This window comes from Cajanus cajan, chromosome 8 (assembly GCF_000230855.2).
Source record: "Cajanus cajan strain Asha chromosome 8, NIPB_CcT2T_4, whole genome shotgun sequence".
NCBI classification, from domain to species: domain Eukaryota; kingdom Viridiplantae; phylum Streptophyta; class Magnoliopsida; order Fabales; family Fabaceae; genus Cajanus; species Cajanus cajan.
This window is the reverse complement of record NC_138524.1, coordinates 13,962,236-13,978,317: the sequence shown is the minus strand read 5'-3', so window position 1 is coordinate 13,978,317 and position 16,082 is coordinate 13,962,236. Positions and strand designations below refer to the sequence as shown.

The 16,082-nt window shown below is 28.7% G+C and overlaps 1 protein-coding gene across 1 annotated transcript; it reads left to right on the top strand.

Moving 5' to 3' along the window:
• Window positions 1-8,075: 8,075 nt before the first annotated feature.
• Window positions 8,076-9,989, top strand: LOC109805874 (putative O-methyltransferase 3). The gene is made up of 2 exons (XM_020368136.3): window positions 8,076-8,943; window positions 9,547-9,989. Exons 1-2 carry the CDS (start codon window positions 8,173-8,175, stop codon window positions 9,832-9,834), a joined length of 1,059 nt encoding a protein of 352 aa, XP_020223725.1. The 5' UTR covers window positions 8,076-8,172; the 3' UTR covers window positions 9,835-9,989.
• Window positions 9,990-16,082: the final 6,093 nt, after the last annotated feature.

Below are 16,082 nucleotides of genomic sequence, written 5' to 3'. Positions count from 1 at the left end.
TTTAGGAGAAAAACAAAAAATTAATTAAAAGAGAAAAAATAGGTCAACTCAAAAAATTTGTAACTCGAATACGATCAAACTTTGGAATCAATTTAAAAGACTAACTTCAATTTTGACTTTTTTAACTTAACTCATTATAACTTTTAATTGAAGCCTATATTGAGTTAGCCTATAATGGATGAGATAACTTATTTTACTAACTCTAATCATAGTGGCACGCGGGCATTCACATAATCACATATATTAGAAACCTTGGTATACCAACACTTTTTCCTATAAAAAGGTTCATTTTTAAATATGTTATTTGTTTTCCCTTGTGTTATAAATCACGAAAAATAATATTCTTTTAAGTATGTCATTGGGAATAACACGTATAAAAATGCACACATTCGTATATAAGAATATATAATAGAGATTGAAAATTGAATAGAGAAACAACTTTATTATCACTTGTATTACACATAATTACTCATCCCATAAAACAATAATACAAACACATATTTATAATAAAAACTCTAATTTTATCTCAACATATGATACAAACACAACATTGACATACTAAGGTATATAAATAATAGCTACAAGCTATACCATCAAAGTATATCTTTAACACCCCAAGTTTTCATGAAATTATTAAATGAATACTTTAATTAATTAAAGGAGTTTCATAAAATAATTTTGAGATTTTTAAAAATAATTATGACTGTTTTTATTAATTAAGAAAAGTTCGTAAATATATATATATATATATATATATATATATATATATATATATATATATATATATGAGAAGGGATCCACGTACTCCAATAATAAGTCTATCTAGATTTACCTCACTCAATAACTTATCTATATCAAATTTTAACGATCCAATTGTTGAATAAAAAATTCTTAATTCATAGATCAAGTTTGCAAATTTTTAAAATTTTTTGATATTTTATTTCATTAACTCAAATTAATGTATGAAATAATTTTTATGATTATCCATCAATTTGAATTAATAAAAAGAAATTTTAAATAGTTTTCAATTTAAAAAAAATTGTAAACTTTATCTATCCATTAAGAACTTTTAATATAACGGTTGGATCCTTAAAATTTGATGTTGAATGAGTTATTGAGTGGAGTGAGTCTAATTAGACTTACTCTTAGAATAAGTGGATCACTCCTTTGTTGTAGCACCCAATGTTATATTGAGCCAATTTGGATATAAAAAATATTTTGGTAAGGATAGGATATGGAATACACCATCGGGGAAAGGTCCCAAGTGTAAAAGCTTGGGAAACAACCTTGGGGATAATTCGATTAGAAAGTCTCAATCATACCCTTGTGATCATAGGATGTATCTTGTGCAACTTAGCTATCTCGACCAGACCTTGGTAGTATATTTTTCTAATGAGAGTGCGTAGAGGGTGTGACGCGACAAGTATTCCTAGACTACTCTAGTGTGTTGCTAGCGACAATAAACAAGTGTGATGTTTTTACTAATGCCACATGCATGATAACATGTAGTTCATGTCTATTGCATATGCATTATAATTATAATTGATATTTATTATGTTGTGGAAGAGCTATGCATGATGATGATGTGTAACTATGTATGTTATTTGATTCCTTTCTTCTTCGAATTTCCTTCCTTTCTTCTTCTTCTCTGGAAGATTCGAGGTAAAGAAAACTTGTTATTTGATTTTCTAAGTTGTAATTGTTTTTAATCTATTGATTCATGCTTTGACAAACATTCATGTAGAATTAGAAAATAGAATTTGGTGTTCTTCATTTCTTGAGATTATCTTGGTGAAGGTGTAAGAATTGATGATCTTGCTTAAAACTCTTGTTGCATATTGCAAAATTTTTCAATTATGAGTTGTAGGTTGTTAGTAGACGGTATATGATAAGTTGTATGCAAAGTTTGAGTTTTGGATGGGAGGATTTTGAATTGCCGAGTGTTTTCCATGAGTTGATGAATTATTCTTGGAGGTCATGCATGTTTCCTGAGCTTGATCGCTTAGAGTGTTCATGGAGAGTCACACAAAGTGAGTAAGTGATAACGTGCAGAAATATTCGCTAACTTGGGTCACCTAATATGAATTTTGGTCATTTCAAGAGAATTGTTGGTCGCTTTGAGCGAGTTATTGATAGTTTTAAGTTATCTGTTGGTTACTTCAAGCTATTTGTTGATTGTTTTGAGACAATTATATTTAATGTGGTATTTTATACTTGTAGATAAATTTTATGTGATATTATTTAATAAATTTTTTAATAAAATTTAAGTATAATAATTAAAATAAAATCTTTGAAAATTATAAAACTAAAAGATTTATATTTAAATTTAAGACACTGAAAATATATTTAAGTTAGTATATATATATATATATATATATTAATTTCATCTAATGGTAAAAAATTAATATATAATAATAGAGTATAAATGTTAAAAAAAATTGTGAAACCTAAAGTTAGGTATGCCGTTTATGGTCCAGATTAATTGATACAAAACTCTTTCTTATTAAACGTGTTAAAACGAAAACGAAAAGTGCAGCAGGGGCTGCGTGTGGTTCAGTTCAGTGACGTAACTTGAATGGAGATGTTACATTGATTATGGTAACAATGGAAACTTTTTATTATGATATTTACTTTTTATATTTTTATTAAAATATTAATAAATTAATCCAGACCGTTTAATTTTTATATTTTTATTAAGATATTAATAGATTAATCTAGACCTTTCAATTAAAAATTTTGACATCATTGTTCTCCAGTGGACCATTTGAGTAAGGAAAATATTATATCTTCCGAAAAAAGAAACTTAAAATTCCTCCGAATAATTAAAAATTATTATTTTTTAATAAATTTATTATAAAATAATTATTTTATAATAAATTTATTAAAAATAATAATTTTTAATGTAGCAATGCTCTTTGAGTAATGGGTAAACCGTAGATTTTGCGACAGATCATGAAACCTAATTTATGTAAGCAATTGGCATGATGTCTCAAGACATTATTAATGCAGCAGACATGGAAATAATAAATCAATGGGCACATGGACCGAATAATTTAATGTGGGGCCCCATAGATATTTTCTAAAAGCATTTCAATATTTTGATAAATTTTGTTATCATCAAAAGACTTTCTTTTTTAGGTTGGACAATGGACACTATATATGTCTTTAGTTCTATAAAAGATGCTTGACTAGAACTAGCTAGGGTGCTATACCAGGTGCATTTTGGTAGTCCTTGGACAACTGTGTTCTTTGTTGGTTGCTTATATCCCTTTCAAGAAAGAAAGGTTGTGACCTTTGGGTTTGCATATATGTTAAGGTCATCCTACCAAATTATACTACAAGAAAATGATAAAAATAGATGTGAAAAATAAGTGTTGATTAATAGCTAATGCAAATATTAGTGGAAAAACTGATGTTATTTTAAGATGTAGTGTCGACTTTTTTGATACTGAATTTAAATTAAGAGTAATGTCGGAAAAGTTGACGCTATTCTTTAAATATAGTGTTGGCTTTTCCGACGCTAAACTTAAAATAAATATTTTAAGTTTAGTATCGAAAAAGTCGATGTTATTTTTTTAGATATAGTGTCGGTTTTTCCAACACTAATTTAATTTAAAATTAAATTAAATTAATATCGAAAAAGCTGCGTCAACTTTTCTGTTACTAATCTTAATTTAAATTTAGTGTTGAAAAAACTGACGTTACATCTTAAAATATCGTCAGCTTTTTCGATAGTATACGTACTTTGAAAGAGATAAAGATAATTTTTTCAATGTTATATACGCATAATATGTTCTGGTGCACTTGGTTATCGAGTTCACTTAAGACCTCAAGGTTCACAAATCGAGTCCCGGAATGTTAAAAATACAAACGAATAAATGATAAACTGGAAAAAGAAGATAAAGAAAAAAATAAAATAAATTTTTGTGTCGACATAGTGTCGGCTTAACCGACAATAAAAAATTAAGATAAATAAATTTGTTATCGACGGCTTAACCAACACAAAAAAAATTGTGTTGACTTATTTAACGTCAGTCAAAAATCAACGAAAAATTGACAATATTACGTCGGTTTTTACGATTTAGAGTCGGTTTTTGACCAAATCTAAACAACAATATTTTTATAGTGTTAGAAGTGAGAAAAAAAATTAAACTAATGCTGAACTAAATTGAATTATAAAAACTAAACTCTTTTTTTTTAAATTAAATTATTTGAAAATTGAACTGAATTAGATTATTTGAAAACTAAACTGAAGTATAAAGCCTAATCTATTTATATAAAAGGATAAAAAATAAAAGTATTAAAATGATTTGTCTTGATGGGTTGAAAAAAAAAAATTGCATTAGTTTAGTTGGGGCTAACAAGTCAATCAAACTATGTGAGATCACTAATTTTTTTGCTTGAAGTCTATCAAACCTATTTGGCCAAATGTTTTTTTTAATATTTCCTTTAGTAATATAAATAAAAAAAGAAAATAAAAAAATTGGGCGAATTTAACCTGTCTTATTGGACCAATGAGTCAAAACTATTTAATTTAAAGTATTAAAGCAGTTCAATACAATTTAAATTGAAGTTCAGTTTAAACTTGCATTTCAATTTAGTTCAATGAAATAAAAAAATAATTCAATTCACTTAAACTAATGTCCAATTCAATTCAATTTTTAGAGAAATATTTTTTTTTCCAATTTAGTGTAATTTTTATAAGTTTAAATCAGTTCTGTTTATTTTGCTCACTCATATATATAATGTATCGTCTGCTTTGGTGTTTGATAAGTCATGATAATTTTGTGCTTAAATAATGTATTGAGTTTGAATAAGATATTTATAAACTATTCTTAACCTTAATTTTTAAACTGTGCAAAACTTTTTGACATACCAAAACAATCCCAATCTATACTATATAAGGGATGATTCACAAATTTGTCGTCTAATTTGTGCTCGACTCATATGGTAGTGGATCAATAGAAGTTGGTAGACTAATAATCTGACAGAAGTTGATGATATTGTATTGAGAAGTAATTTGTATGGAACTCGGGATGCGTCTATTTGTTTCAAAGGCCCTGGATATGTATCCGCTTAAGACATCATTTTACCACCCTCTGTGGAAATCATTGATAATACACAACATATAGCTAACGTAATGAAACCTATTCATTTTTGTATTGGATTAGAAATCGAGAGGAATCGTGGGTATCGTATAAAAACAATAAAAAACTTTCAAGATGGATGTTATCCTATAAATGTTGTATTCATGCCTGTTCAAAATGTAAATCATAGTATTCATATTTGATGGAAGAACAGACAATTCTTTTAAACAACCTGCTATAATGAGAAAACCTTATATCTAGAGCATGATCTATGATATTGAAAAACAATGACCAAATTTCGCCATTAGTGTCAAAAGTTGCCAATAATAAAGGATTTAGATGCTAATAAATTTGCAATGTGTTAAATCAATAGTCTAACCATCACATAAGATATAACATTAAAATGCATAATGTCTCCCCATATTTTCCTAAACCTCATCTCTAATCAATGAATTTGCCTAACACTCCATCCAAAGAAAAATCCCTTAAGCACTTCATCCATGAAAAACACCCCCAAACACAAAATTTACCTAAGAGTTCCAACCACCACTCTAATAGCCCCAAATTTATATTATATAAATTATAACATACCTTATCTTTACTTTCAACTTCAAAACGATATAATATAAAGTTTCTTTTGATATGTCAAAAATTAAGGCCAGAAACATTCGTAAACCTAAGTTATAGTAAGAGGTGTCAAATATACTACTTTAATTTTAGAAAATTATAAATATGAATATACATTTTTTTTAAAAAAAAATTCTCCACCTATTATTTATATTTGAACTCACTAACTCCAATTTATTGTTCCGCTGTCAAACTTTGTCTTTCATCGCCTAAACTTTTTACTCTCATTTCATTTTCAGCTTTCTAGGTATTTTATAAAGTTAGATTTTTCATTTTACTCACATTATTTCATTCATTTTCATGACGTACAATAATTTTTATTAGTTATTATTTTTAAAAATAATTTGCCCCCACTGATTTAGATTTCTAGATCAGTCACTAAAAATAGTATATAAGGAAAATATTGTGATGATTGGACATCCAGAGTTAAAGCGATGCTATAGTGAACTTTTGAGATTAGAACAATATTCATTATTATTCATATGAAAAATATAGTTTTTTTTTACGCCAACAAAAAATATATTGTTACAATAATTTTTATATTTCAAACAAGAGATTAGTTCAATTGTTCACCGGAGATTACCATTCAAGTGGGAAAAAAAAACAATAACGTACCACCTTTAATTTTATAATTAAATTATTTGTGATGTCATCAAAATAAATTCATATTGTATAGCCCAAGTTTTACAATGATTGCAACGTGTTAGATTTGAATTGGATGCCTCAAATTACTGATTGATCCGTTCTCATCTATATCAGATTAAATTAAATACGTCGGCTATGAACATTGTATAACTGATGAAAAACGTGAAAATCCTTACTTCCAGGTAAAAACAATTGTATTATTATAATTTTATAGGTAGCTTTATACCTCAAAAAGTTTAAAGACAAATGACAAAAATTGTTCCTTATATTATTTATTAGATTTAATTTAGTCTCATTAATCAATTTAATCTCACATTTTTAAAATATATTTTAATATTTGATTTTCTATCTCCTCCATTTAAATACTTAATGGATATGATACGTGTTATGCTGTCATGTCACATGACTAGACATTATGCACACGTGACATGACACGTGACATGACAACATGACACGTAATATGACAGTATAACATGTATCATGTCAATATGATACATATCAAATCCGTTAAGTATTTAAATAGAGAAAACGAAAAATCAAATATTAAGATACATTTTAAAGATATAAGACTAAATTGATTCAATTAATTAAAGTGAGACTAAATTAACATTAATTAATAATATAAGAGACAAAAAATGTATTTTTATCAAGATAAATCTATATAATTTACACATTCTTAAATCATTTTATCTTAAAATTTTTAAATAATAAAAAATAATATTAGAATAAATATAATATTCAAACTTAATACTTTAAAATTTAAAAACTAAATATAATATCAATTGATTTAATAAATATTGATAAATTTTAAATATTTTTATTAAATAAAATATAAAAATATAAAATGATTCGACTCACTAATTTTAAATAAATAAATTAATAATTTAAATAATATATAATAACAAATTAAAACTCTAGTGTAAGTAAGAATCACCTTAATTAAGTCTAAATATACATATGGCGGATCGGTATTGTTTGGCCATATGTCAATCTTACTAAAGTTCTAAACTTTTTAACAAGTTCATTCACTCCTAAACAAATTTATATAAATAGAAAGTTTCACAGATTATACTAGTAATACAATTCACCTGCCAAATCGTAAATTTACAAAATATATATTCAAATTTACTATAACCTTACATTCTCTAACAATAATATTAGATATCACAAATAGTATAATTTATATCTTTTAATTAAATTATTTTGAATTAAATTTTTATATATAATAGACTATATTAAAAGAAAAATATACTATCTATTAGAATCATTATTATAAAAAACAAAAAGGCAACGTTGATAAAATAAAATATCTTTTACCTTTGACGGAGATTTTGCAATGAAGAAAGTGTGTAACATGTCTCAAACATGATTAGGATTAATTTATAATTGAGGAGCACTACGTAATATTGAATTAATAACTGAGGAGCACAGTAACTTCAATATGCATATTTATCATTTAATTAAACTACACGCATGAAAAACATGAAATATATAATATATTTTAATTTAATCATTAAGATAGTTTTTTAAGAAAGTTGATTAGAGTAAGTAATTCAATTCTATAAAACTAGATTTTAAGATAATGAACATTTTCTACTTATATACACTATTATGTTTTTATCTTTAGTTAATATGAAATATATAAATAACATATATTAATCCAAAGGTTTTACGTGATAAACTAGTGTTCCTATCCTGGGTTTATAAATGTTCATAGCACACCAGCTTGCCTTATAAATAGACCCAACGAAATTTGAGGTTCCATAGAAGTGAAAGCACAGATATCTGCTATAGGAGTTAAGGCAGAAAAAATATGGAAGCCCAAAGAGAAGAGCGTAGCACAAAACTACTTGGAGCTCAAACCCATGTTTGGAATCACATATTCAGCTTCATAAATTCCATGTCCCTCAAATGTGCAATTGAGTTGGACATACTAGAAATCATACACAACTATGGTCAACCCATGCCACTCTCAAAACTCATTGCTTCACTCCCAATCCACCCATCAAAAACTACCTTCGTCTACCGTTTGATGCGAATTTTGACCCATTCTGGCTTCTTCTCTATACTAAAGCTCGATGAGAATGAACTAGAAGTGGGTTATGTTCTGACTGATGCATCTATTCTACTACTTAAAGACAACCCCTTAAGTATGGCACCTTTCTTGCATGCCATGCTTGATCCAACTTTGACAAAGCCATGGCATCAGTTGCCTACATGGTTCAAAAATGATGACCCTTCACCATTTCACACAGAACATGGGATGAAAATTTGGGACTATGCTGGCCGTGAGCCAAAACTTAATCACCTTTTTAATGATGCTATGGCAAGTGACACTGAATTGGTTGCCAAGGTGGTGACTGAGAAATGCAAGGGAGTGTTCAAAGGACTGGAGTCACTTGTAGATGTTGGGGGAGGCACAGGTACTATGGCAAAGGCAATTGCACAAACATTCCCACAGCTAGAGTGCACTGTGTTTGATCTGCCACATGTTGTTGCCAATTTACAAGGGACTGAGAACTTAAAATTTGTTGGTGGAGACATGTTCGAGTCAATTCCTCCTGCTGATGCCATTCTCTTGAAGGTAAAATACTGCCCCTCTAATATAAGTTTAAATGTGTTCTATTTGCTTGAAAATAAGTTAATTCTAGTTTTACTACTTAAAAAATGTTTTTTTTTTCTTCCAATTGTTCCATGGTTTTATGAAAATATGATTTCAATCCTTGTAATTAGCAAGTTTTTCCATTAAGTGGTGACATAACAATAAATTATCATATGTGACAGAATCAGATTATTGTATGTGATCATCAGTTAACAGAGCAAAACTAACAACAAAGACTAAACATAGATTTCCATGTAATTAGGGACCAAATGAAACTATTGTTTTATAAAGACCAAATTAGAATTGACTAATTTTTCAAGTCAAAAATCTGGTTTACTCAACAACATAGATATATCTTTATGTAAACCTTCAGCTCAGGTTAATCATGCTTCCTTTAAAACTAGTTCCACTCATTTGTTTTTGTTAACCATTTTTAGAACATACTCAGGTTTGCTAATTTCACAAAGATTAACATCACACATCAATATCAAATGAATATTTGAACTCCTTTTTCTACCATCCCCTGAAGAAAAAAAATGCAAATCTTTCAGTGATTAAGGCCATTTCTTGTTCCTATAAATGCAGTGGATAATGCATGACTGGAATGATGAGCAGTGTGTAAAAATACTGAAGAACTGCAAGAAGGCAATTAAGAGCAAGGTGATTGTCATAGACATGGTGGTGGACAGTGAAAAGGGGGATGATAAATCAATTGAAACACAGCTCTTCATTGATATGGTTGTGATGGTGTTGTATCCTGGAATAGAAAGAACTGAGAAAGAATGGGCTAAACTCATTTTCTCTGCTGGTTTCAATGACTACAAAATAACTCGAGTGTTGGGTTTAAGGTCTCTAATTGAGATTTATCCGTAACCATTAACTTATGAAATGTGTCATATATGAAAAGGGCCAGCACTCTATCATCAATAAAGGATCCTTCAATTATTATGTATTTTATCATGTCATGGAGTGGAATCTATAAAATTTATATATAGTTGCAATAAAAATGTCTCTCTTTATCCCATTAATTTGTACCCTCAGGGAAGACTGCATTGGATCAAATTATTGAAAACATATCTAATTTATATGTTATGAAACCTGTTTTCAACTTGACTAACCAAAGTTCCAGAGTGAGTAAACAACAAGGCAATGCACTAACTCATTCAAGTTTCTAACTTTTCGACAAACCGGTCATGGTATTTAAAATACTCATCAACACAATTAATTTGACATTAGCAAAACCAATTGACAGGTTTAGGAAGGATGAGTATTACACAATCATTCCAAGGCATAAAAGTCAGCTTCATTAATCCTTTTGCTGCATATGCTTACTGCAACTGTGGCTTCCTCCTTTGCCTTTATGTTATCGCTGTTGTATACCTTGGAAAAATGGCTATTATAACTTGAGATTGCAGTCAAGTGAGCCTTATTGATGGAAACCTACTTTCTAAAGTTTCCTTTGGAAGAGATAAGATCAAGAAGGGTGAAAGTTGTTCCATGGAAAACACACACCGGAAGGCCATTGGACCTTTAACAAGGTACATAGTTAGGAAACTAGAGGAAACTTTTACAGGGGAAGTGATTCTTAGACCTATGCTGTATATGAGCATTGAGTAGGATTCATCTTTTTAGTTTCATAGTCTTTATTCTACATGCCTTTAGTTTGAGTTCTTGTATCTTATATATAGTAGATACTTGTATAGACTTATTTTTGCGTTAGTATTTGTAAGACATTTTTATCTTTCTTCGTAAGTTATATCCTTAAGATTTTGGGATATGTTGCTTAGAGATTTTTACTTCATTTGACCTTATATTTTAGGTCAAGTAATGTAGGTAATTTTATCCTTGTATTAATTTTATTTGAAGGTGTAATTTGTAGTTTAGGGGAAGTGTAACTAGACTATTAGTATAAGATAATTAATAAATAAACTATTAGTATTATGTATATATATACTATTGTAATTTAATTTTTTAATCTAGTTTATAAAAATATGTAATTATTTGAAATTTGTCATGGATCAAAACTTCAACATTACGTCAACTATTTATTGGATACAATTAAATACAAATCGAAGTAATTGCATGTAATAAAATATTAACTTTCTAACATAAATGTTATTTATTTAATTGCATGTAATAAAATATTAACTTTCTAACATAAACGTTATTTATTTTACAATTTTAATAATTACATATTAATTGTGAATAATATTAATGTGTGTGTGTTAACTTTCTAACATAAATGTTATTTATTTTACAATTTTAATAATTACATATTAATTGTGAATAATATTAATATGTGTGGGTGCGTGCGTGTGTGTGGGTGCGTGCGTGTGTGCGTGTAACGCCCGATTCTAACACCCAATTTATATAATAATAATTATATATTTCTTATATAATATTTTCGCAAATATATCGTTAACTATTTTTTCTTTTTAGATAAAGATAAAGAAACAAAATATTTTGTGAATTTAATACAGAACATAAATATTTATAATAATGTATTATTTTACACAATATTTATTTCTTTCACTTCTATTACAAACTTTACATTGATAATAGAAATAAATTTACAATAACAATTAACCAGTAAAAGGATATTTCACCTTAATCAACAATAGGATATTTCACCTTCATTTCTTACTCATTTAAATCCCCAAGGTCAAACCTCCAGCTACAAATAATTCAAACTTTATCTTCTATGACCATAGAACAATATTTATCTTCATAAATACGTGAAGAAATAACAACAAAACGAGTCCAAGATATCATAACTATAACATAGTTGATTATAAATATATTTACAATAAATATATCTATGTAAAAAGAATATATTAAGAATACCAATGATATAAATAAAAATGACAATCATTATAAAATAATGAAACAATATAAAATATGAACACCTTAATAATTATTATAGACAAAAATAATCAAAAGTTAAGCAAATAAATGAGGTTAGGGACACCCCACTAAATAAATATACATAAAAAATAACATAAATAAATAAAAATAGTAGTAGATAAAATTTTAAAGAGATAAGGTTCTCCTCCCCCTTACCTGAATAAGCAGGAACTAAAACTTGAGCAGAACCTCCTCCTCTAGATTCCCTCTTTCTTTCCCTCTCTTTCTTTCTTACTTTCTCTCTCTCTCTCTCTCTCTCCCCCTCTCTCTCTCTAAAATTTTCACTTTTCACTCAGTTATAAATTTTCACCCCCCACAGTCTCTATTTATAGGCATCCTGGGGTCCCCGGAACGGCCCGTACTGATTTCGGAACGGCCCGTTCCGGAGCCTTCAAACGTGGGCAAATTTCTCAACTGGAACGGCCCGTTCCAAAATCGGAACGGCCCGTTCCCAAAAAGCAGAACGGCCCGTTCTGAAACCAAAACGGCCCGTTCTCAATCTTAGCAGAACGGCTCGTTCTCCATCCGAAACGCCCGTTCTTCTTCCAGACTCAGCAAAACGGCCCGTATTGCTTCTAGAAAGGCCCGTTCTCCATACCAGAATGGCCCATTCCAAGGTCATTCCGAAACAGCAAAAACAACACATTTTTAATGCTTGGAACGGCCTGTTCCATTTTGGAACAGCCCGTTCCAAGTTACCAAATTACCCCTATAACTTTAATAAAATTACGAAAATGCCGTCAAATAAAAAAAAACTGGGTGTTACAATTCTCCCCTCCTTTTAGAAATTTCGTCCCTGAAATTTTTGTAATGGAAGACTCTTCGCTTCTTACCTTCTAATTCTTATGCAATTTCACTATCTTATCGATATACAACTCTATCAATTTCATCCAAGGATTTCTAACGATAAGACAAGCAAATTTGGCAAGCCTATCTACTAAAACACAATTAGAATCAATCTCTTAAACGTCTCAGACAAACCTATAATTAAAGTCTATCCATTCACCATCTCACTTCCAAAATGAGAAGTCTAATTCCTACAAAATTTCTAAAGACTTCTTGCATACTAAACACGAGTATATGATTTCTTTTCTCTTCACCTTAGGTCACTACACTTCCGCTGCGCTACTCTGATACGTCTTAGTAGCTCCTAAATAAAAGAGTATTCTTATGTCCTTTCTCTAAAATCATCCTTCTTAATTCAAGATTACTAAGCATCCAAATTTATTCTCAAAACAACATCAATTTCTATTTAGAAAAGGTTACTCATACTCCTACTAATCTTTTCCACTTGATTTACTAGGAAAGGCTCTAACCCCTGAGCTTCTTTAATCTCATCACTAATTCACTAGTTACTTTCAATCATAATCAATTCAATGCTTCTAAGGGTAATCTTACACATCAAGCATAAGTCTCGAAATTCTTCAATCAAATCCAATCCTTAAATAATCAAAAATAATATATCAGTGATCATCATAATCAAGGCATCTGTCACAATATTGGTTTAACTTTTGTCAGCCTTTCCATAACCTTTCCAAAGATCAAACACTTAAGCATAAGTTCACTAGGTACACATACCAGATCTCTAATTTCACCATTCCATCTACACCCAAGTCAAACTCTTATCCATTACCTTATCCTATAGTCTCATATCTTATCACCAAAAATGAATCAACTAATTGTGATTTTCCAATTTCTTTTAAGAATTCAATTGTTACTCAAGTCATACCTAGTTTCACACTACTAGGAGTAATCTCACTAGTCAAACTTAAATTCTTAATTTGAGCCAAAAGATACATCTCTTTAACCATAAAGAAAGATAAATATAGATATTTCATACTCAAAGCTTCGACCACTACTTTAGATTTACCCAGATAACAACTAAGATTAAAATTTTAATCCTTAACAGTTTCCAACTATTTCTTCTGTCTCATATTCAACTCCTTTGGATCAAACAGATATATAAGATCCTTATGATCACTAAATATCTCAAACTTAGAATCATACCAGTAATGTCTCCAAAATCTCAAGCATAACTATCACAACCTCTAATTCAAGGTCATGGGAATAATCCACCCAAACCTGTCTTCAAAGCATCACTGTATACCACATAAGACTTACTAGAGTCCGGTAATGTTAACACTAGTCAATTTTTTTTCTTAAGAGTTTGGAAAATACTCTCACACAATTCGAAAAAGGAAACTATCTATTCCTGGTCAATCCAGTCAAAGGTAATGTTATCTTAGAAAATTTTCTCAATAAATCTCCTATAATAATAAGTTAATTCAAGAAAACTCATCTCCACACTAATTGACTTTGGTATCTCCCACTTAAGCATCCCTTCTACCACAGATAGATTTACATTATATCTTCACTAGAAATTACACAACCTAGAAAATTCACTTCATACAATAGAAATTCATACTTAAATAACTTGGTGTAAAGCTGTCTTGAATATATTTTCATCCACAATTCCAATATGTTGATATCACATCCTAAGGTCAATCTCACTAAACACACAAATATTCATTAATGGATCCCTAAGGTCATCTATCCACATATCAACATACATGCATATCAGTTAGAATGCCTACTTTAAACCTTCATATATACCATCCTTAAGCATGTATGAATCAAATACCGTTTACTACGTATAACCTGTACATGAATAACCTTTACCACATAACATCATACAACCTTAAAGAAACTTTTGATCCACAAGACAACATCTCTGAATATCATAATAAAATCGATTTCTTAATAACTCACAAATATCATGATAACATATATATCCCTTTAACAACTATCAAAGAAAATGATACATAGAAAATTATACAGGCTATCACCAAATGATCTCAAACCTATTACCAAAAGAAAGCTATCAAGATAAGCTATCACTCTTAGGAAGACTTAAAATTCTAAAATGATCATATACTTAGCTAAAAATTCCAAAAATTGTAATAGATATAATCAGCGCTAACAGCTAGACCTTTATAAAATAATCATATCGGAAGTTCTAGATCTCCATTGAACCTGATTTTGGTGCCCTTAAAAAATAAAATTCCAAGACTACAACTCTTATGAAGATCATAAAATCCAACTCTATCAATATAATACTTGTACTGGCACAGCAAAATTGCAGCTAAAACATTCCCTGCACAAATCACTAAAAGAGCGCACCAAATTCTAAGGCCACAAAAATACCTTAAAATATTTCAGAACCATTATTTAAGCTTCTTCCTACAATTCTAAACCAATACAACTCACATATTTAACACAAATGATTTAAAAGTTGAAATAGAATCCTCATGTAACTTAATAATAATTAACATGTAAGTATCAAAACTCAAAAATCATATTAAAACAAATTTAAAAGTAATAAAGAAAATTATAAATTTATTCCAGTAAAGGTGGCAGAGCCTCCTAGTTAGGAATAATTTATAACTTCTAAATCATGTAAAAAAAAATTAAAAAAAATAACAGAGATGCACACTTTAGTCTTTCATCAAAACATTCAAAACCTCATTAGATTCAATCGCTAAAAATTATAGACATCGTCTACCAAACCAGCATAGTAAACTCATAACTCACGACCGATTGAATCGACCTGCTCTGATACCACTTAATGTAACGCCCGATTCTAACGCCCAATTTATATAATAATAATTATATATTTCTTATATAATATTTTCGCAAATATATCGTTAACAATATTTTTTTTTAGATAAAGATAAAGAAACAAAATATTTTGTGAATTTAATACAGAACATAAGTATTTATAATAATGTATTATTTTACACAATATTTCTTTCTTTCACTTCTATTACAAACTTTACATTGATAATAGAAATAAATTTACAATAACAATTATAATAGATTCATCAAATAGCTTCCACATTCCAATTTCTTCCAAGAAAGACAACAGCTATAATCACTGCAAAATGCTCTGGAATCCCAAGTAGATCCATCTATTTTATAATATATTTAATTTTAAAAACAAAGAAAAGAGAGGAGTAAGAACAATATCCAATAAATACAATAATTCCAAAGAATATAAAGAATTATTTATAATCAATATTAAACATATATATATATATATATATATATATATATATATATACAGATCATATATTAGATTTTCATGATACAATAAAATTTGAATTATACTTGTAGTGACTAGTCAGGATAAATGAGCATCATCATAACATCAACCAGTA